Raw genomic sequence first — 19744 nt, 5'->3', positions numbered from 1 at the left:
TGCATGACCTTGAAGAGCCACGCGACTTGGCAGTCGACTGGCACTCCTAATCGATTGCGCCTAGCTACCGCGATGTATGCTGCGTAATATGGATGGCGCACTACCTGCCAGCTCTTTTCATGTCAACATTTTTCCGTCTGCGGTGCGTTCGAGCTCTGCGCTCCCATTTCCTGTGCTCGGCAGCACAGGCCGCGTTGCCAGTCCAAAGCCGCCGGCGAGAGCGCATATTCTCTGTACTGTGCCTACACCAGACACTAACGTCCGCGTGGGTGCCGGATAAGCATCGCTCATTTCTCTGTTTCTTCTCCATCTGGAAGCGCCACACAGTGCCCTCTCTTCTGTCGGAATGGGTTAGAGCCGACCGCGAGACGGGATTGAGTTGTGTGCCTTTTGTTGTCTTCTTTTTTTTCTCGTTAGTGAGATCGCGCTCGACGCAGATGACAGACAGTGGCGCGAATCACGTGCCTCCGTCTCTCCTGCGCGCCGTCGTCGCAGACCTTGACCCTCGGCTGGTGCTCGACGAGCCGGCAAGCCGTCTGTTAGAGCGAGTCTTGACGGATCTGATCGCGGAAGCATCGATCTCTATACCAGACTCTTGCGATCTGCCCACGAACGACAGCGATGAGTCAAAGCATACGTAGTCAGGTGAACAGCCTTCAAAACTTTCAGCAGCACTCGCGACTTTACTTCATTGGACAGTGGAAGACAAAGATGGAGGATGAGTTTCGTGAGTGGTTCATCGCGCACCCGGAGTGGAATCACGGTACACTAGAACAGCAGCGCACGTTTGTCCATATCGACATGGATGCCTTCTTCTGCTCTGTGCAGTTGGCAAAGCCCGAGTACGCTCACCTGAAGGCAAAGCCAGTCGGAGTCGCAGCGGGAAAGTACAACAGCGACATCGCCTCTTGCAACTATGCGGCACGCTCGTACGGCGTTCACGCCGGGATGTATGTGAACTCCGCAAGGGAGCTGTGCCCAGAGCTGGTGACGCTCGGCTACGACCTGGAGTCATGCGAGCGGGTCGCCAAAACGCTCTACCGCATCATTTTCGACTCTTTTCCGGCGAGTTTGAAAATGTCGCTGGAGGTGTACAGTATCGATGAGGTGATGCTGGCGGCTGATACTACTGATTGCGCTCAGCTGTACTCCTTCTGCGAGGTCGTTCGCAGGGAGCTGTTCAGCGCGACAGGGTGCACGGCTTCCTGCGGGATCGGCCCAAACATTATGCTGGCGCGCATCGCTACAGAGCGCGGCAAGCCGAATGGGATTCACGTCATCCACGCCGAAGATGTGCCGCAGACCATGATCTCGCTTCCGCTGCAATACATCCATGGTGCGGGCGAGAGCACAATGGAAAAGATCTGCCGCGCGCTGCGAGAGGAGGGCATCATTGACCAGAATGCCCAAGCCCGTAGCGTCACATGCGGATCTGTGCAGCTGCTTAAGCGTGAGGTTCTGCAGCAGATTCTTGGCAAAAAACAGGGGATCACGTTCTACCATCTCGTCCGCGGCGAAGACGACCGGGTCGTCACGCGCACCGGCGACCCAGAGGACCAGCGGCACCTAGGTAGACGCATCCCCAGCGCTGTCGGGTGCTCCATGAACTACGCCGTGCGCCCCGAAGGGGTCGATGACGTGTGGAGGATTCTACGGCAACTCCTGGATGATGTGTGTGCCAAGCTGCGGCGCACCCACACGATTGCCCAGGGCCTTCGTGTCACCTTGCTGGAGCGTCATCCGCTGCATCCCAAGGAGACGCAGAAGTACATGGGCCGGGGAAAGTGCCTCGAGGTGCATGTGCCAGTCAAACTCCCGCACGTGATGGCGGCCGACGAAGTGGAGGCGATGGAGCGCGAACTCAGGAAGGTCGTGGGCCCGTTGCTGGTTGCATCACGGACTATGTCTGACGACGAGCGGGCGGCACAGCTAGGTCTGTCGCCTAGCGAGAAGGGTCTCGTGATTTGGACCGTCACCCTCGCATCTCTGCGCGATATAGTCGTCGAAGATTTACGTGGCCTGACGGTGCAGGCGACAGGGCTTCGCGAGAAGCAGTGTGCACCCCTCACACGTCAGCGCACCAGTGGGCAGCAGATGACCCTTGCAACGAGTTTCTTCAACGCAAAGCGGCCGCGCACGGTGGACGCGGTAACAGTGATTGAACCCACGCCCGCGCAGCGATTGTCTGACACAGGGCGTGATCCACCACTTGACTGGAGTTTAGCCACTACGACCCTCTACCTGTTATACCATTCACCGTGGCCTCTTCGTGACGAGGCTATGGTGGCACAGTGGCGCCACGGCTGCGGAAGCGCCTGCCGACAGCTTGACTACCCTGTTGTAAAAGCGTATCTTCGCTGTGCCATGGCGAAGCTATCCGAGTGGCCTGAATCGAAGGAAGCTGCAGAGCACTTCCAGCACTTGGTGTTCTTCGCGAACTCCCGTCTTCCAGCGCCGCTCGACTTTATGTGAAGAGATTCCGCCCTGTGTGAACGCCCCAGCTGCCAGCAACATCACAGACGCCCTCATACGAGCGCTCAGCGTCCACCCTGACTCGTTTGCCCCGCGCCTAAAGGGAGAGACTCCCGTTTGCTTTCCGTCTCCCTCTCTTTTCACTGAGAGGGAGGCATCCTCGAGCGCTGAGGGGCGACAGGGGGGGAGAGGATGCCGCGAAGGGCGTTATTCTGTCTCTCTGCAGCCTCTGCGCACGTTTGCGACAGCCCTGCTGTTATCCGTAGCATCTTGACTGTGGCGGGCTGAGGTCGACTGGAAAGGAGGTTGTTGGAGGGGGGCCAAAAACAGGTACCTTCTCCTGCTGCAGAAGAACACCAGATGGGACCGGCGTGTACCTATTCGCCTTGCCTTTTGGAGTGCGCCTCTTTTTTGATGTCACTGCTCTTCTTTCGCTTCTCTCGCTGCCTTTCGCACGCATCTTCTCTCGCATACTTCGGATATGTGCTCTGGAACCTGTTCTGGCCAACTCCCTTCCGCCCCCTTCCCCTTCCCCTCCCCTCACACACACCTGCGAGCACCATGGCGATCACGACGCGCAATGAAAGGGGGTGAGTAGAAAATCGGCTGCCTCAGCGCCGAAGTCATAAACGGACAGACGGCCGCTTGGTAAAAGCGACGCTGCCCACGCGCACCTGCTTGTACATCGTGCCGATCGACTTTGCACAAGCGCTGGAGGTGGAGGCGTTCCGAGGGCCGTGTGCAAACAGCTTTGGAGCGCTTTTCATTTTAGCCCGCCGCCAGTGATGGTGCACAGCTACATTGAGCAGGCCGCCGCCTGCTTGCGTTGTGGCAACCACAACGGGGCGGCAGCGGCGTTGCGGGAGCTTGAGGTGGGCGAAGGTGCGCAGACGCTGCAAACTGCGGTGCAGTGCCTCACCGATAAGCGTGGCTCGCGTGATGACGTGTATGTTCTCTTTGTTGCGCTTAAGGTGGTGGTATACGCGCTGACGCGCTGCCGACGCAGTCGTCGGCAGCAAAGCGGTACGGCGGTCGCTTTTCTGCTTGGCTATGCTTACGAGATGACTGAGCAAGCCGAGGCACACGTGTGGACACCAGTAGTGTCGGAGCTGGCCACAGCTGTTGCTGTCGCGCTGAAACTTGGTTGCGTTGGCGATAACCTCGACGTTTGCGCGGCCGAGGTGACGGCAGTGTGCTCAGGCCTCGTCGAACTGACGCAGAATTGCACGTCGTCACCGAGGGCGTACGTTCATCGTATCACATGCCAGTCCGTCGTTGAGGAGTTTGGTCTGTTTACTGGGGCCTCTCGCTATCGCGGGCTTCCTGTGCGCGTGCACCGGCGCTGCCGAGAACTTTTCGCCGCAGAGGGCCGCCTACCCACCCTAATCCAAGCGCTCCTGCGCAGCCTCCTCGAGTCGGCTGGTGAGTCTTCCATGTCTGTCGATAAGGCGCTGTCAGCGCTCGTGTCGTGCTTTGCCTGGCCATCGCATCAATTTTTCGAGGAGGATGCAGCCACCGAGGAGTCGTGCAGCGTGTTCCATGTGGCCCACTCGGAGTGGGATCGCCTTCTTGTCGGCGACATGGCCCTCCAGAGCGGTGCGTGCGTCAGTCTGCACGGTTTGCTGCGCGATTGGTACGGTAGCGGCACCGTGAATGGCGTGCCGATCGATCGGCGGAAGGTCATCGAAGTTATTCAGCTGCTATGCGCATTCAAAGGCATCGAGTGGACGGCGGTGCAGGCGCAGCGCTTTCTCGTGGCTTCCCTGTCACTCTGCGTGGATGTGTTCGAGCACCTGTCCCAGTGGGCCACTGAAGGGGATCTTCAGCTCTTCCCGCTGTTGGCCAATGCCGTCGTTCGACTGGTGTCAAACTACGTGGAGGTTTTCTTCGATCCGCAGGCGCACACCCTCGTCTCTCGACTGACTACCTTGACATGTTTTCTCATTCGACGCGACACTTCGAGCAACACGGATACTGATGTGATGTCATGTGTGGATGAGATGCTGAGCGTCTGGTTTCATTTAACGTCGTATATGGATCGCAGCAGTTTCTCTGCTAACGGCTCGGAGACGATCAAGCAACGCCACCTCATCAGCGAAGGCTGCCAGTGTATCTTCTCGACCTATCTCGACGTCCAAGTCGGCACCGACGCCGTAGAGCTGGAGGAGGACTGCTTTGTCGACACCTTCACCAATTCGCACTTGCACCTCGTCGCGCAAATAGGTCGTGTCTGTGCTGTCCACACATGCGAGCTGCTCATCCGATCCTTGCAGTCGCTGCGAGACACCTTGGCGACTATCCTCAGCGCCGGCGGCGCGGTTCCTTCTTCACTGTTCGAGGCGATTTGGACTCTACTAAAGATCATAGGCTTTTTCATTGCTGACCCGGTGGAAGGTGAGCAGCCGTACATCCCCCGCTGCTTCCTCGAAATGGGGCTGCAGGGCTGCCCGTCGCTGCTTCATCTCATGAGGGAGGTGGACGCACTTCTTCCGCTACTGCAGAACCCATTAGCGGCGAGCCCGGCAGTGCAGGCGGCCTTCCTTGACATCCTCTCACACTACATCAAGACGTACGTCGAGGCCGAGGAAAGCTGCGCACTCTACGCCGCCGCTTTTAACGGTGGTGCAGAGATGGTTGCGCGTTCGCTGCTAGCCGTAGTGGGTGCCTTAAGCATCGTTCCCTTCGAAGAGGAGTCCACGTCGGCGGCATGTCGACTGCTTGATTGCGTGGCAGACAAGAGCGTCCGCGTTCGCAGCTTCTGCCTCAGCCAGGAGCCGTTTCAGAGACTGACGCAGGCTGCTCAGGAAATTGTTCGATTCCGCTTTTACGGTCACACTCGGGGACGTCTCATTGCGTTTGTTCTCGCTTGCTGCCCAGACGTGGGCAGCGTGCAGGCGCAGCTTCGAGAATGCCGGCTGTCGTTGTCTTCTGAGGATGATGTTAACTTTGTGCTCGAGTTGCTCAGCTCATTGGCAGGGCTTTTCGAGTCGCTGCACTGTCAACATGTGATTCGGTGCGTCTTTCCAGCTTTGCTCACGACGGGACGACAGCTGATCGCCGTCTCGGTCTCGAAGTTTTATGAGCGGGAGATCGCGGTCGAGTCTGTACAGTGCGTGCGCAGCGTGTTCGTTACTTGCTCACCTCTTCTAGAGGACAGTGGCATTCGCGCGCTACTGGACCTCGTCCTTGCCGAGTTGCGTTACGTTGTGAGGGCCCTTGAGACCAGCAGTGCTTGGAGGTCTGACGACGACGAGAGCGACAAGGTCGAGTTCATCCTCTCCGTGGCGCGGTTTCTGTGCTCGTTAGCGCAGTGGAAGGCTTTGGACTGCTTTCTCTCTGAAGAAGACACACGCGATGTTTCTATTGCCGCCGTGGAGGCGGCCGGTGCGTTGCTGCATCACATGGACGAGCGGTCGCTGAGCTTGCCGCATCTGGAGGACGCCATCTTCTCGTGCATCGAGCTGTGTGCTGAGTCCTTCACTTCAGACTTTGTCCATGCGAGGTGCTCAGATGCATTTCTCTCTGCTATGCTCTACGCTCTGAACAGTGAGCGCATTCACATTCAGCGCGCCGGCGTCGCCATCACATCCAGCGTCGCAGCCTTCTTGGAAGGTTCTGCACGACCCGCGACTCATGCCAGCGCGTGTAGCGACTTGCTGAAAGTTTTGCTGCGCGCACTCATGTCTGGCAAGGTATTTTTCAACAATCTGCGGCAGATATCTCGCGTCCTTCTCCTCTTAGTTCGTGTCATGCCGCAGGACAGTCTGGTGGAAGCGTTGGAGGTGTTGGCAAGAGATGCCCCCGGCTGCAACGCGTTTCTCACGGACATCTTTCCATTACTTCAATCCGTCGCCTGTCACACGAGCGCATGCGAGTCGGGCTTCGAAGAGCTGCTTCAGGACGCTGTGTCCTCTGTTCACGGTACTTCTATCATAGGCGCCTAGCGCCGGGTCGATGGTTAGGCTCAGAGTTGTGAGCGAGGTTTATCGTGCGAATGGGAAGACTGAAGGTACGACTTGCCTCTTTTTCTCATGGTCGGGAACGGTAAGTACGCAGGCAGTGGCGAATCAGAGCACGTATGGCCTCGCTTAATCCTGCTCTGTGCCTAAGAAAGAGAGCGAAGACCCATGCAACCCTCCGGTCAAACGACATGCGCACTGTACAAGATCGTTGGTATCCCCCTCTTCCCCGCGCCACCTGGAGTTGCGTCTCTCTGTGCGCTGCACACCTCTCAGTCACGCGCATATTTCTTTGTTGCTTGAGTCCAAAGGGCCTCGACCGGCTACGGCAGTGCTGCTGCTGCTGGCTCCAGAGGGTCTTGAGCCGTATGAGCTACGCACCTGTGACCGCTACCGCTTGCTCCCCTTGCGTATTTTCGACATGTATGTACATATATATATATATAGATTTATGCAGTCGCCTTTTTATTACCCTTTCTCTTTCTCCCTCTGCGCGGGTGTGGTTTGGCTTCGCTGTTGCGCTATCTTCGGGCCTGAATTTCTGGCGAGCCTACTTCTTTGCTATTTTGCAGCGCGAAGCGTCTATCGCACTCGATTCACGAAGGAAGCCGCAGGTCGCCATTCAGCATCCGGCCTACTGGTGCGGCAGCGTGCGAAGTGTGTAGGCGCCGCTTTGACTTCGAAGCGACTTTCCTGACTGCTCTCGTCTTTCGGGATTACACATACACACACACACATACACACACACACACATTCATCCATTCATTCACAGACGCCGCTGCGGTTGCCTCTGCTGCCTCGACATGGCCTTGATCCAGACGGCCCATGATGCATGCTCCCGTAAGGTGCACTGTGTCCGTAAAGGCTACCTCAATGACCCGTTTGTGTCCTTCTTCGAAAAGGATCACACCATTGTGAATAGCCCTCTGATGAACCGCGGAACGTGGCTGCGGACGACCGCGTTTGAAAACTGCGTGCGTGGCTTTGCTGCCACGGTAGACCAACCGATTCAGGTGATCAACTTTGGCGCAGGGATGGACACGCTTTATTTTCGTCTCAAACACAGCGACCCGAAGTTTCCTGTGCAAAAGTTTGTGGAGCTGGACCTTGCTGACCTGGTCTCCGAAAAAGACCGCATCATCAAGCGTCACAGTGAGATGCACTCGCTAGTGGGTTCACAGTACACGCTCATTTCCTGCGACCTATATGACGCCAATGGTGTTGCGCAGGCGCTGAAAGAGCACCTGCAAAGTGGCGTCCCCACGATCATGATCGCGGAGATGGTTTTCGTGTATATTGAGGGCTCCGTCACCACACATCTCTTGCAGAAAGTCATGAGCGACGTTATCGGGCCAAGCACGAACACTATGCTCGCCACGTACGACGCGATTCAGCCGTTTGATCGGTTCGGAAAAGTCATGGTGGAGAATTTGCAGCACTTCGGCGCTGATTTCAAAGGCATTAGCGACTTTCCCACACCGGAGGCACACGCGCAGCGATGCACCGAGCTTGGCTTCAAGGCGGTCAAGTCCGTTACCATGAAGAGCCTATATCTTAGCGTTCCTCGCCACATTCAAATTCGTCTGAACAAACTGGAAATGATTGACGACTGGGACGAGTGGAATTTGATGCACGAGCACTACTGCTTTGTCGTCGCCACTACCGGCGACGCGCCGCTACCGGGACTGTTTTGAACCAGTTCCTTTGTTTCTCATTGAGTTACTTGCTGTCTCTCACACTCTTGCAGGAATGCGTTTTTTATGGCACTTGCTTGAAAAGGCTGATGACGGTCGCGTCAGCGCAAAGGAGGAAGCTCCGCCGCTTTGCCGACACCTCACAGCCTCTCTGAAGGGTGCTCATCGCCTTGTGCGGCTGCATCTTTCGCAGCGTCACTGGGCTTTCGTGGATGGGCTTCCTAATACTCACGTGCCCTCCGTTGCGGTCATGGGCTATTTTTTTTTGGGGGTGTCTCGAAGAGTAACTTTAGAGGCGGGCTCGGCCAGTAGGAGAATGAAGATCGCCCTGTTCTCTTTCCCTTTATACGATGTCGTTCTTACGGCGCATTCAGCAGCGTTCACGCGTGGGTGAGGACTCCTCCTTTTTTCTCTATCGCTTTGCTGCACCGCGACTGACATTTTTGTTTTCGGAGTTTGCTCACCCGGTGCGCATCGAAGGCGCGCCACACGCACAGAGCCTCAGTCAGAAGAGTCTGCAATGCTCTGTGTTCATGATGCCTTCCACGTTGTGGTGACGAGAGCCTGCATCTCCCCTGTGTTGGCAGCTACTCTGATGAGCTCGGAGCAACAGAGCTGCGCCACGACCTGCTGCGGAAGCCCCTCAGTCAATTTGGACGGCAAGAGAGAAGGAAGAAAAAAACGTTGCTGCTGTGCAAGACATCATATGGCGACTTGATTGGGCACCGATTCTCGCCCTCAAAGCCTGCAGGTCGCGATTCTTATATCAGCTTGTCATTGGCCATTGTGAACTGGAGCACGGAGACACGGCTGGTGCGTTATGCAAATATGCATTGCCAAAGGAGACGGCCTCCGCTGCACGAGCCGCGGACATGACCGCATTTTTTCAGAATTCAAGCCCATATTCCCCGAAAGCGCGACGGACTTTGCAAGGCACTTTTTCAGCGGCGCCTGTCTCCACACCACAACATTAGAGCTACGGAGGTGATCGGGTGCTGATTGCCCATTCTTGCTCACTTTTGCAGGGACATGTGTCGGTACTCGGGCTTGCTGGAGCGGCGAATGACAGGCACGAGTAGCCTGGTGTGCCACGGATGTGTTCTCTACTACGCCGCTGTGACTGTAGTGTCTCCAGTCCTGCCTGTCTTGAGTTTGAGGCGCTGCTGAGCCGGGGCTGTTCCAGGTATGCTGTGCGACGCTCGCGCTCCGCTTGGCGCTCAGTCGAAACCATGTTGGACGCTACAGCCTATCATGCAGCCGCTCGATTGCGCCGATGTCGCTTGCGCAGGACGGGACTCCTCCGTCGAGTATATAGTGCTGCCCCTCCCTTCCTCACCTGCGCCATCTTTCAGGACGTCACATAATGGGCGATGTCAGCTCAGGTACTTGCCTGCGCACAAGCCCCGCCGGCTTGTCGCTGCTATGCCTGTGAAAGGCGCGTGGGCTCAGGAGAAGGCGAAGTGCCTGAGACGCCACAGACTCATGGCAGCGACAGAAATGAAGGACGACGGCAGCGATGCACGGCCTGATGGCAACGCCGTCCTGAAGCAGACGACCGAGAAGATGACATACTACCTGCACCGGGCCCACGCGCCGTCAAGCACCGCTGGCATGGTGCACTGCATCCAAACAAGGCATCTGGAAGACAGCAGCGCAGGGGTTCTCGAGAGAGCAGGTGCGAAAGAGACCCACAGCGATGAACCCGAGCGTGTACGTGTGGAAAACATGGGGCGAATACCGCATCGGACCGCGTGGATCGATGAGGCGCACATGACGGGCGCATGATTTAGGAGCCAAAAATTACGGCATTCGCGCCTCCAGACTTGCATAAAAGGAGTCAGGACATCGCTGCATGAGACGCTGCACCTTGTGGCGACCGAGGGTGAACCGTGACCGAGGGGCGAGGCTTCGGATTACGCATGCACTGTCCTGGAATCGCCCATCTTTATACCTGGCCAGATTTGGCACAGACACGCAGCTACCTTATTCTCCTCTCGGTTTTGCTCACGACATAGGCCACCGGCTCCGCTATTGCACCCGAACGTGAGCGCAGTGAGCCAGAGCCAAGGTGTGCAGTCCACCACAGTCTTTTTCTAAACGCCAATCTCGCAGCACGCGCGTGAAGGAGGTGGAAAGAAGTTTGAAGCGAGCGTCTTGGAGATGTGGCGCGAGTCGACGGCACAGCGACTCGGCCTCGACAGCGAGAAGCGACGCTCGGTGCAACGGTGGAGGTGGCACTGTAGTGTTCGACGCGTATTGGAAGACTTGTTCGTTGGCGAAAGAAAACGCCTTTGCTGACGACGCACATCGGCAGCAAAAGGAAGTCACTCATTTGTGACTGAGATTCTCCATCGCTCTCTCGGAAATAGGGACTAAGTAACGGCATTTCTGTCTCACTGGAGGTGCCGTTTCTCTGAACCATTTTTGTATGCGCGTGACGTGCACACTTACTTCTGTCCTTCAGACACTGCGCAAATGGGTCGCGGTCGAGTTGTCTCTCGTATTTCCCTCTCTGGACAGTTTTCATCTATGGCATGCTCGTCCTCGACATCGCCCTATGCAAGCGCTGACGTCCACGCCTACTACTCGCTCTCTGAACCCTGTTAGATTCACTGCTTTTTTTGCTCTTTTTTTTGGCGCTCCCTCGTGTCCGCACACGATTATATTCATCGGTGCTTCCTCGGTCGTTGTGTTCTGTGCTTCTGACGGCAACGCCACTCTGCGGTCTTTGCTCTCTGGCCTGGCTCCCTCTTCTCTCGGTGGACGTGAGGCAGAGCGTCGTCTCATCAGCGTTTCACACGTGTTGTTCTCCTTCGCCTTTGTTCTCTTCTCTTTTCCCCTTAAAGGACTCTCGCAGACGCTCGAACAATGGAAGACTTCAAGGCCAAAGGCAACGACGCTTTCAGGTTGAAGAAGTACGATGAGGCGATCGAATGGTACACGAAGGCCATCGCATTGGATCCCGACAGCGAGGCCTCCGGTGCGCTGTACTCAAATCGCGCAGGCAGCTGGCAGAACCTGGGCAACTTTGAGAGGGCCGCTTCGGACTCGGAGCAGTGCATTCGTGTGCGCCCCAACTGGCTGAAGGGCTACTTCCGCAAGGGTGTGGCCATGGAGAGCATGGGCAAGTACGATGAGGCTCAGAGGGCATTCCAGGAGGCGCTTAAGCTCAGCCCCGGCAACGAGGAGGTGATGGATAAGCTGCAAAACATTAACACCAAGCTTCGTGAGCGCAACGAGAAGGCGAGGTCGAGGGAGTGCAAGACTCCGGAAGAGGCCAAGGTGCTTGGCAACTCTCTCTTCAAGGACGGCAAGTATGACCAGGCTGCGGAGTTCTACACCCGCGCCATTGAACTCCAGAAAGAGCCGGTCAAGGAGAAGGCGGTGTACTACGCTAACCGCGCTGCTTGCCACCAGCAGACACACATGTACGCTCTTATGGTGGACGACTGCAATGCTGCAGTCACGATTGATCCGGAGAACGTCAAGGCATACCTGCGGCGCGGCATCGCCTACGAGGGCATGGAAAAGTGGAAGCTGGCACTGGCAGACTTCACCAAGGCGCAGTCCCTTTCTCCCGGTGTGGCTGGTGCGTCTCAAGGTATTCTGCGGTGCCAACGTGCTTTGCGCAGCTGCTGAGTGCGGCATGGCCAAACGGAAATGCACTGCGCGCCGCCTGACACGCTCCCCTCTTCACGTTCGTTGGGTTTCTCTTTTTTTTCTTTATTCTTCGCACTCCGCCTCCTGTCGTTTTCCGCATGTCCCATCTATGTACCGTCGCCTGTCTCATGTGCGTGATGTTAACGCTGGTTTTGGCCGTCTTTTTTTTTTCATATGTGGCCTCGCCGCTCACTGACAAAGTGCAAACGGAGGGATGCTAGAGTCTCGGAGAAAGACAGCAGAGCAGAAAGTACCCGTGACGTGCGCGGTGCGCACCTACGATCATCTATTCTCCGGGACGGTCACGAGGCTGGGAGCATCAAAGCATTCGCCCGCCCTCTTTCTTAAACAAAAAGTACCCACCATCGATCTTCACAAGCGGTGCATTCTATTCTGTAGTGCCTTTTCGGCAGTCAGGCAGTGTGCGCGCGCACTCCACCCCCCTCCCCACGTGCACACCCAGGCACAATCAGAGCGGCTTTTGCGCACGGTGTACTTCCGATAGGGGGCTACCTGAACTGATTTCTCCTCTTGGCTCATTTTTCTTTGCCTAACCTCTCAGCTGATCGCGGAATTGTGCGCGTGAGCTTCCCTCTTTTTCGATTCTCCTCGTGACCTGCTTCTTCCTGTTTCCTTTTTTCTTTCTGAGGCTCTCCTCATCGCTGTGATTTGCACGCGTCACACTCGTGTTTTTTCATTAAGGCACGCAGGGCGCGTGGAGCGGCTTCGTACACCTGTGGAAATCTTCCGGACGGCAAGCAAAGAAGCTTCGTACAAAGACGTCCACTTGACCCATTCGGAGCGCATCCAAGGCGATCAGAAAACCTTTCGACTCACGTTATATTTAGCACAACGCTCGGCAAACTGACGGCCACTCACGCAAGTAAGCGCAGGTGCACTTGTTCACACACAAGGCTATCTGCGCTGCAGTCGTGGAGTCATGGACCCGGTCAAGCGACGGCTTGTTTATGTGGCTGATGAAAGTGAGATTCTGCTAAGCGACCTCTCTGGTACTCCACCGACGCGTCAGTCGCGCCTGACACGACTTCTCGTACCGCTTTCTCCACCAACGTCTTCGCAGCAATCCCCCCATTCCTTCTCCCCGCTTCCACGTCCGGTAGACACGACCGCTGAAGCAGCGTCGGCCGTGGTCGCCGACACCGCCTTGCTCGTCTCGTACGATGGCTTTCTCCTCACTGATGGCAACGGACGTTTCTCCACGCCCCGCGACGCTGCGCAGGCTGCCAGTATTCGGGACGCACTCAGGTCGTGCTGCGCGTTTCTCAAAGTGTTCTTGGACGGTGCACGAACGGAGAGTGCTTCGCCCGAGTCGTGCTGCTCTGGCACCTCTAGCTCGACGTACATGGAAGAAGAGGACTCTGACTTGGAAGATAGCATCAGCGATGATTCCCCCGCGCCGCGCCGGCGCGTCTCCAAGGCAGCGAGAGGGCGGCAGTTACATGGACCGCCGCGCAGCCCATCCCACATGACAGTCGCGGAGCTGAAGGAGCTCTTGCGTCACCACGGACTTTCGATCACCGGCAACAAGGCATCTCTTCTGAAGCGCGCGCAGAAGCTGCAACGTGACAATGAGCCAGAACAAGCTTCTCACATTCTTCCGGTAGGCGCTGATGAAAGCGAGATGGCGCTGCGGAGCACACTTCCTGACCACACCACGCGGAGCTCGGGCGTATCGGTTTCGTTCCCTCCACTGAGTCACCCGTCGTCGAAAAAGCAGTCGCCGGACTCGCAGACAGGTGACGACCAAAAGAGCGGCATTTGGGGTGCACTGGTGCAGGCGGGTACGCGACTTCTTCGGGGAGGTGCACGCGCTTCTTGGGGGTTTCACACTCAATCACCAGAGGTCAACGACGACGCGACGCCTTTGAAACGTCGCCGACTCGACGCATAGGGGCAGAGTGGTAGGCTTACCACACCCTCGGTCCTCGGTGGCACGGCTCCACAGCATAGGTTGCCTATGTGGTCCTTGTGGCCCCCCTCTTCTTCGCTTCGTATCACCTCTCAAGCTAGACTTTATGTTAACCGCCCTCTCGTTGTTTACTGTCTTCCATCCACTCAGCTCTTGCGCTGTGGTGCCTCTCACGACCCGCGCAGACACACTCTGCGTGCAATTTCATCGTGTGATAATTCCCGTGTGGGTGCTGGGAGCTCTCGACACGCTTTTGAGGTGTACATGTTTGCTTGTCTGCCGCAATGACAGCTGAGTGTGTGCTGTACTCATAGTGGAGTCCCTCCTCCACCTTTTCAAGCGCTCTGTTCCACTCTGCATCCTGACATTCGCCTTCGCGGGAAAGTCGGCGTAGCTGGCGATGATGTGCTTCGGGACCTCTTGTTCTCTCTACGTTTCCTTCAGAGTCACGAGGTTACGCTCTCACATTTCGTCGAGACCCCCGCGACTACAAAGGGGCCCCTGTACATCATCATTGTCCTGTTCTGCGGCCTGCGGTGCCGCTGTGCATTTCTGTTTGTCACTGTGATCCCTTTTGCTACCACTTCGATTACCGGCGTGCCTTCTACGGGGCTTTCATCTTGTATGCATTTTTTTGCCCGTTGCTGTGTTTGCAGGCTGCAAGTACTCTGCAAAGAAGCCGTCGCTCTCGAACAACTGACACATGCACTTGAACAGCCTCCCTCCCTTCGATTCCCCACTCGCCTACCTCGTGACGAAATGTTTACCTCTTTTCCTTCTCTCCGCACATCAATACAGGCTTTTATGAGTAGCCACGGCCCCTGTGCAGATGGCCGATCCACTTGTTATCGGCCTCGATTACGGGACCGATTCCGCGCGCGCGGTGCTCGTCCGCGTGGGGGACGGAACTGAGCTGGAAAGCGCTGTCTTCAACTACCCGCGCTGGGCCAAGGGGGAGTACTGCAATCCGAAACTGATGCAGTACCGCCAGCATCCGAGCGACTACATTGAGGTGGCTGAAAACGCCATAGCTATAGTGTTGAAGGCTGCTGGTCCGATAGCGCGAGAGAGCGTGGTTGGGCTTGCCTTCAGTGCCACAGGTAGCACGCCATGCTTGGTCGACGAGACCTGTACCCCTCTCGCCCTTCAAAATTCCTTTGCCGATAACCCGAACGCCATGTTTATCCTTTGGAAGGATCACATGGCGATAAAGGAAGCTGATGCAATCAATGCGCTTGCGCACCAGAGCACCCCCGACTACACCTCTTTCTGCGGAGGAACTTATTCCTCCGAGTGGTTTTGGTCCAAGGCGCTTCACGTGATTGACAGTGACGAGCAAGTTTGTGAGGCTGCCTACGGTATCGTGGAGTGCAGCGAGTGGCTTCCAGCCTTCTTCACCGGCATCAGGTCGTATCATAACCTCGTTCGCTCTCGCTGCGCGTGCGGGCACAAGGCGATGTGGCATGAAGGCTGGGGCGGCTTTCCCCCACGCAGCTTCTTCGACCAGCTACATCCGCGGCTGGGGCTCTTCCGGTCCCGCATGAGCGACGCAACGGAGACCATCGACAAACCAGTGGGGACGCTGAGTGAGGAATGGGCTGGCCGCCTCGGTCTGAGCAGGAATGTGGTCGTAGCTGGCGGTGCCATCGATGCTCACCTCGGCGCCGTTGGCGCGGGCATCAAGGCACACTCGCTTGTGCGTGTCATGGGCACGTCCACCTGCGATATGATGGTGGTCGACCCCATTGCTCTTGGCTACCACAGCGTGAAGGGAATCTGCGGGCAAGTGAACGGCTCTATCGTGCCACACTGGATGGGGCTAGAGGCTGGACAGTCGGCCTACGGAGACGTCTTCGCGTGGTTCTCGAAGCTACTTCAGTATTCTTCTGCACGCCTCATTGCAAGTACAACATTGCTGGACATGAGCACAAAGGCAAAGCTCATGCGCGAGATCCAGAAGGAGATGCTCCTTGCCCTCAGCGAGGATGCCAGTCGGATTCAGCCCGGCGAGAGCGGTGTACACGCCCTAGACTGGTTCAACGGCCGGCGCACCCCTGATGCCAACCAGCACCTCAAATCGGTGATCAGTGGCCTCACCCTTGGCAGCGACGCACCAAGTGTGTATCGCGCGTTGGTGGAGGCGACAGCGTTCGGGTCACGCGCCATCGTGGAGTGCTTTCGCCGCGAGGGTGTGCGCATCGACAACGTTATTGCCGTTGGCGGCATTGCCCAAAGGTCACCGTTGGCAATTCGAATCCTCGCGGATGTTTTGAATATGCCTATCAACGTGGGCAAAAGTGAGCAGGTGTGTGCGCTGGGGTCCGCGATTGCAGCCGCCACGGCTGCCGGGTGCTACACAAGCATCCCCGAAGCACAGGAAACAATGGCGAGCGCTATTTCCATTGCCTACAAGCCGCGCCCAGAGGTTGCTAAGGTGTACGACGAGCTGTACAAGCGATACGTCGGGCTTGCTTCCATCACCGAGATGCACTCGCACATATAGGGCGTAGTAATCGCAGGTGTGGGCACCGACGCACATGTCTAGGGCAAGCCGTCATCTATGTTTTTTTTTTCGGCGTCCTCCATAGTAGACCAGACCTGTACGATGCGCTTGTGTTTCTCGTGCACGTCACAAGGCCGTGCCCGCTCGTGAATTTGCTCTGCATCTCTCTCGCTTCGCGCTACTCGCTCAATGAGAAGGCATTTCGAGATTTGGCGAACAGTGTAAAAAAGTGGGGAAGGGGCCATTCGCTTCCATGGCCTGCTCTTCTTGCCTGTTCCCAATTTCTTAGTTGGTGACCAGGCGCAGCGGCGTGGTGCTTTTGGAGGGAGTGGTATTCGGTTAAGGGGGGGAGGGGCGGAAGCAGCTTCGAGTGCCGAGACAGGTGATATGGGGGGGAGGTGACGGGAGAGAGGACAAATGATGCATTGTCCCCTCGATGGTGTCGCAGAGCCCGGGGCCGGAACCATTTGTCGATTCCTCATTGAAGGCAGTTGCGCCTTTCAGCCTTGTTTCTTTCCGCCACTCGATCCCTCCTCACGTACAGAGCAGCTGCGGGAGTGACGGCGCTGGCTCAGTAGGCGAGCCCTTCCGCCATTCCGTTAGGGATCGAACTCGGGCGCATGCGAAGATGTCGAGTGTCGTACTTCTGTGATTCCCTTAGTATCAGCTTCAGTCATGGATGGCCTCTACTTGTATTCACGATCAACAGTATCGTCGCCGCTCCGCCAAAAGAGCACAACCACTTCAAATCTTTTTTCGGATACACTAGCGTATCGTCGTGCGTGTGTAGCCCAGTGCAGGTGCGACGCCTTACTAGACGCAGTGCTGGCGCTGCTTTTGCGTTAAGAGGTTACGCTCATGCGTCAGTCTTCCTTTTGTCGGCCAAGTCGTGAAACAGCAGGAGCTTCGTGGTGCGCGCACTTGCGTGGCAGCTCGTCTCGCCGACTTCTGCCCATTCTCGGAAACACAACCCTCGCACACTGGCCGCCCTCCTCGACTAAGCGACAGCTTTCTCCCTATCTGCTGAGCCATTTTTCCTCTCTTCTCTCTCCACTTCCTTCAGCTTCTTCTCTCTCAGTGTGCATATCTGAGCCCTCATCGTTCCTGAAAAAGTAGGTCCGTTAAAGGACAGTGTCGCTACTGCTCGGGGAGAAAACGTTATTGTTTTCTCTTTTTTGATATTGGAAGGCTTGCGAAGTCGTGCTGGGGCACGACTGCACACACCTTACACGCCCACACACGCGAGCGAACCTTCGGTAGAGCTCGTAAAGTTTTTCGCTTTCGTCGCTAACTGACGTTTCAATCTGGAGCGTGTTTGCCCCCCACTCAATCTCTCCCTGGCCTCGGATTACTTTCACCCCGGTGTGCCTTTGCTTCTATTTTCTGTTACCCTCTTCGCTTTTTCCTTACACTGTCATTATTGTACGTCCCTCTTTTGCCGTGCGCCTCGGTAAGTAAGGGAGGCCCTGCGCATCACATTACACGCCGTCTCACTGGAAGCTGCCGCACACGCACACATCAAAAAAGAAATCCACTCCTTCTCTTTTTTTCTTCCCTCTCGTTTGCTTTCCACTTCAGACTCGCTCCCTCCTCTTTACCCCCTTCTTCTTCAGAAAAGAGAAGGAATCAAAGACACCGAGACGCATCAGCCGACATGTCTTCAGAGGAGGAAAAGCTGACAGCCCTGTACGCGCGTCGTCAGGAGATTCTCAAGGACCTCTCGGAGGTGGACACAAGTATAAAGTACCTGGAAAACGAAATTCAAATCAAGGCAGCAGAGGCGGCGAAGCGCACTATCGATGAGAATAAGTCGGGGAACGCGGACCTGGATCGCGTGAACGAAGTGATCGCCAACTGTGTGCGGGATGCCACGGGACTGCGCGATGCGCTCAAGGTGGTCGAGGCTTGCCGCTACGTGCAAGAATCCGGGAAAGGGGATGACGCTGCGCGGCAAAAGATCGTGTTCCGCAACGTTTTCATGCAGGAGTGTATTCGCCATGCCCTGAACTTGTCCAACGATGCGAACGGCAGTGAATTGATGCAGCACCTAGTGCCGCTGCTACGCTCGGGAACCGTGTCGGCCATCATGGGCGACGTTTTGTACGATCCCACCACGAATGAGCATGGCCGGTCAGAGGTGCTCCTGCTGATTACCCAGCTCTCTAGCGATATCGTCTCGGTGGCCTGCAATACGAATGGCGCGCGTGTTTCTCAGCGCATCATCGATGCGCTGTGTACGCACGAAGAGTTTGATATGTACACTAAGATCTTGGAGCCCTCGATCGTCGACGTGGCCAAAGACATCAACGGCAACCACTCGTTGTCCAAACTGATCACATCGTCGCGATTTTGCCAGCTGGGTGACGCTGAAAAGAGTGCATGCGGCGCGGTTGCCATCTACGAGCGCATTTTCCGGCAGATAACCGACAACTGCCTTGACATTTGCAAAAACCGGCAGGGATGCTGCATCATTCAGAAGTGCCTGCAACACGCGCCTGATCCGTATCACACCACGATCATTAATACAGTACTGAACAACTCGCTCAAGCTGGTACAGGATCCGTTTGGCAACTATGTCGTTCAGTTTATTCTCGATAAACAGCAAGAAATCGATAGCTCACTGAAAGACGATGGTCATGACGGCGCCACATCGGCGGCGCCAAGCTACACCAATGAGATTATTAGACAGATGCTCCATCATGTTGCCGAACTCTCGTGCAACAAGTTTAGCAGCAATGTCATAGAGAAATGCCTGAGGACGTCGTCGCCGGATGTTCGACAGCTGTTGGTCGACGAACTGACGGCGCCTCACGTATTGCCGAAGCTGCTGACAGATAGCTTTGCGAATTATGTTATTCAGACCGCCATCTCTACGGCCTCCGACGACGGCCAGCTCACGCAGCTGCGCGATGCTATTATTCCGCTGCAGAGTCTGCTCAAGAACTCGCCGTATGGGGTGAAGATTGAGTCAAAGCTGTCGCGGCGACATCGGGAGGCAGCCCGGCGCCTGCTGAAGAAAAAGGAGGCTTCCACAAGCGTCACACAACCTCCAGCGCAGCAGGAGCCGCTTCTTCCACCGTACATGCCGCCACAAAGAGTGCCCACTATTCCTATGATAACCCCGGGCGCATCCATGGGTCAGCAGGTCTCTTTCACTAACATGAATGCGGACATGGCTTCTTTCCTGCAGCCTCAGCGAGTGATTGGAATGCCTTTCGTGCTACAAGGGCAACAGATGATCCGCATTCCCAACGGCCCACCGCCGTCTTTTGCCATGAGCATGATCAACAACAGCGGTCTACCCGAGTACCGCTAAGTCGTGGGTGACGCCCCTCCTTTGCTTTTCTACCTCCTCTTCAGACGCCATCGCTCCGTTTCTCTCCGAGTGAGTCCTCGCCATCTGCCATGTAATGGGTGAGCGCATGCTTGTTTCTCTTCTCTTCCTTCCGTCATATCTCCTTCTTTGTCGCCTCCGCCCGCTCTGTCCTTTCACCTGTCTCCTCCTTTTCCTCCTCGTTCTCTTCGG

At 56.4% G+C, this 19744-nt stretch overlaps 7 protein-coding genes across 7 annotated transcripts; all 7 read left to right on the top strand.

The window, feature by feature from the left end:
- Positions 1–621: 621 nt before the first annotated feature.
- On the top strand, positions 622–2472 carry LSCM1_00011 (uncharacterized protein; the record flags this gene model as incomplete). Its single annotated transcript, XM_067317672.1, has 1 exon — positions 622–2472. One exon carries the CDS (start codon positions 622–624, stop codon positions 2470–2472), a length of 1851 nt encoding a protein of 616 aa, XP_067173777.1.
- A 785-nt stretch (positions 2473–3257) lies between these two features.
- LSCM1_00010 (uncharacterized protein) lies at positions 3258–6416 on the top strand (the record flags this gene model as incomplete). Its single annotated transcript, XM_067317671.1, has 1 exon — positions 3258–6416. One exon carries the CDS (start codon positions 3258–3260, stop codon positions 6414–6416), a length of 3159 nt encoding a protein of 1052 aa, XP_067173776.1.
- Positions 6417–7234: 818 nt separating this feature from the next.
- Positions 7235–8125, top strand: LSCM1_00009 (uncharacterized protein; the record flags this gene model as incomplete). Its single annotated transcript, XM_067317670.1, has 1 exon — positions 7235–8125. One exon carries the CDS (start codon positions 7235–7237, stop codon positions 8123–8125), a length of 891 nt encoding a protein of 296 aa, XP_067173775.1.
- A 2868-nt stretch (positions 8126–10993) lies between these two features.
- Positions 10994–11764, top strand: LSCM1_00008 (uncharacterized protein; the record flags this gene model as incomplete). Its single annotated transcript, XM_067317669.1, has 1 exon — positions 10994–11764. One exon carries the CDS (start codon positions 10994–10996, stop codon positions 11762–11764), a length of 771 nt encoding a protein of 256 aa, XP_067173774.1.
- A 961-nt stretch (positions 11765–12725) lies between these two features.
- LSCM1_00007 (uncharacterized protein) lies at positions 12726–13697 on the top strand (the record flags this gene model as incomplete). The annotated part of the gene is made up of 1 exon (XM_067317668.1): positions 12726–13697. The coding sequence occupies one exon, from the start codon at positions 12726–12728 to the stop codon at positions 13695–13697; it is 972 nt and encodes a 323-aa protein (XP_067173773.1).
- Positions 13698–14544: 847 nt separating this feature from the next.
- On the top strand, positions 14545–16218 carry LSCM1_00006 (uncharacterized protein; the record flags this gene model as incomplete). Its single annotated transcript, XM_067317667.1, has 1 exon — positions 14545–16218. The coding sequence occupies one exon, from the start codon at positions 14545–14547 to the stop codon at positions 16216–16218; it is 1674 nt and encodes a 557-aa protein (XP_067173772.1).
- A 1654-nt stretch (positions 16219–17872) lies between these two features.
- On the top strand, positions 17873–19534 carry LSCM1_00005 (uncharacterized protein; the record flags this gene model as incomplete). Its single annotated transcript, XM_067317666.1, has 1 exon — positions 17873–19534. One exon carries the CDS (start codon positions 17873–17875, stop codon positions 19532–19534), a length of 1662 nt encoding a protein of 553 aa, XP_067173771.1.
- Positions 19535–19744: the final 210 nt, after the last annotated feature.

Source organism: Leishmania martiniquensis, chromosome 36 (genome assembly GCF_017916325.1).
Source record: "Leishmania martiniquensis isolate LSCM1 chromosome 36, whole genome shotgun sequence".
Taxonomy (NCBI): domain Eukaryota; phylum Euglenozoa; class Kinetoplastea; order Trypanosomatida; family Trypanosomatidae; genus Leishmania; species Leishmania martiniquensis.
The sequence above is the reverse complement of the archived record's forward strand: the minus strand, read 5'-3'. Positions and strand labels throughout refer to the sequence as shown.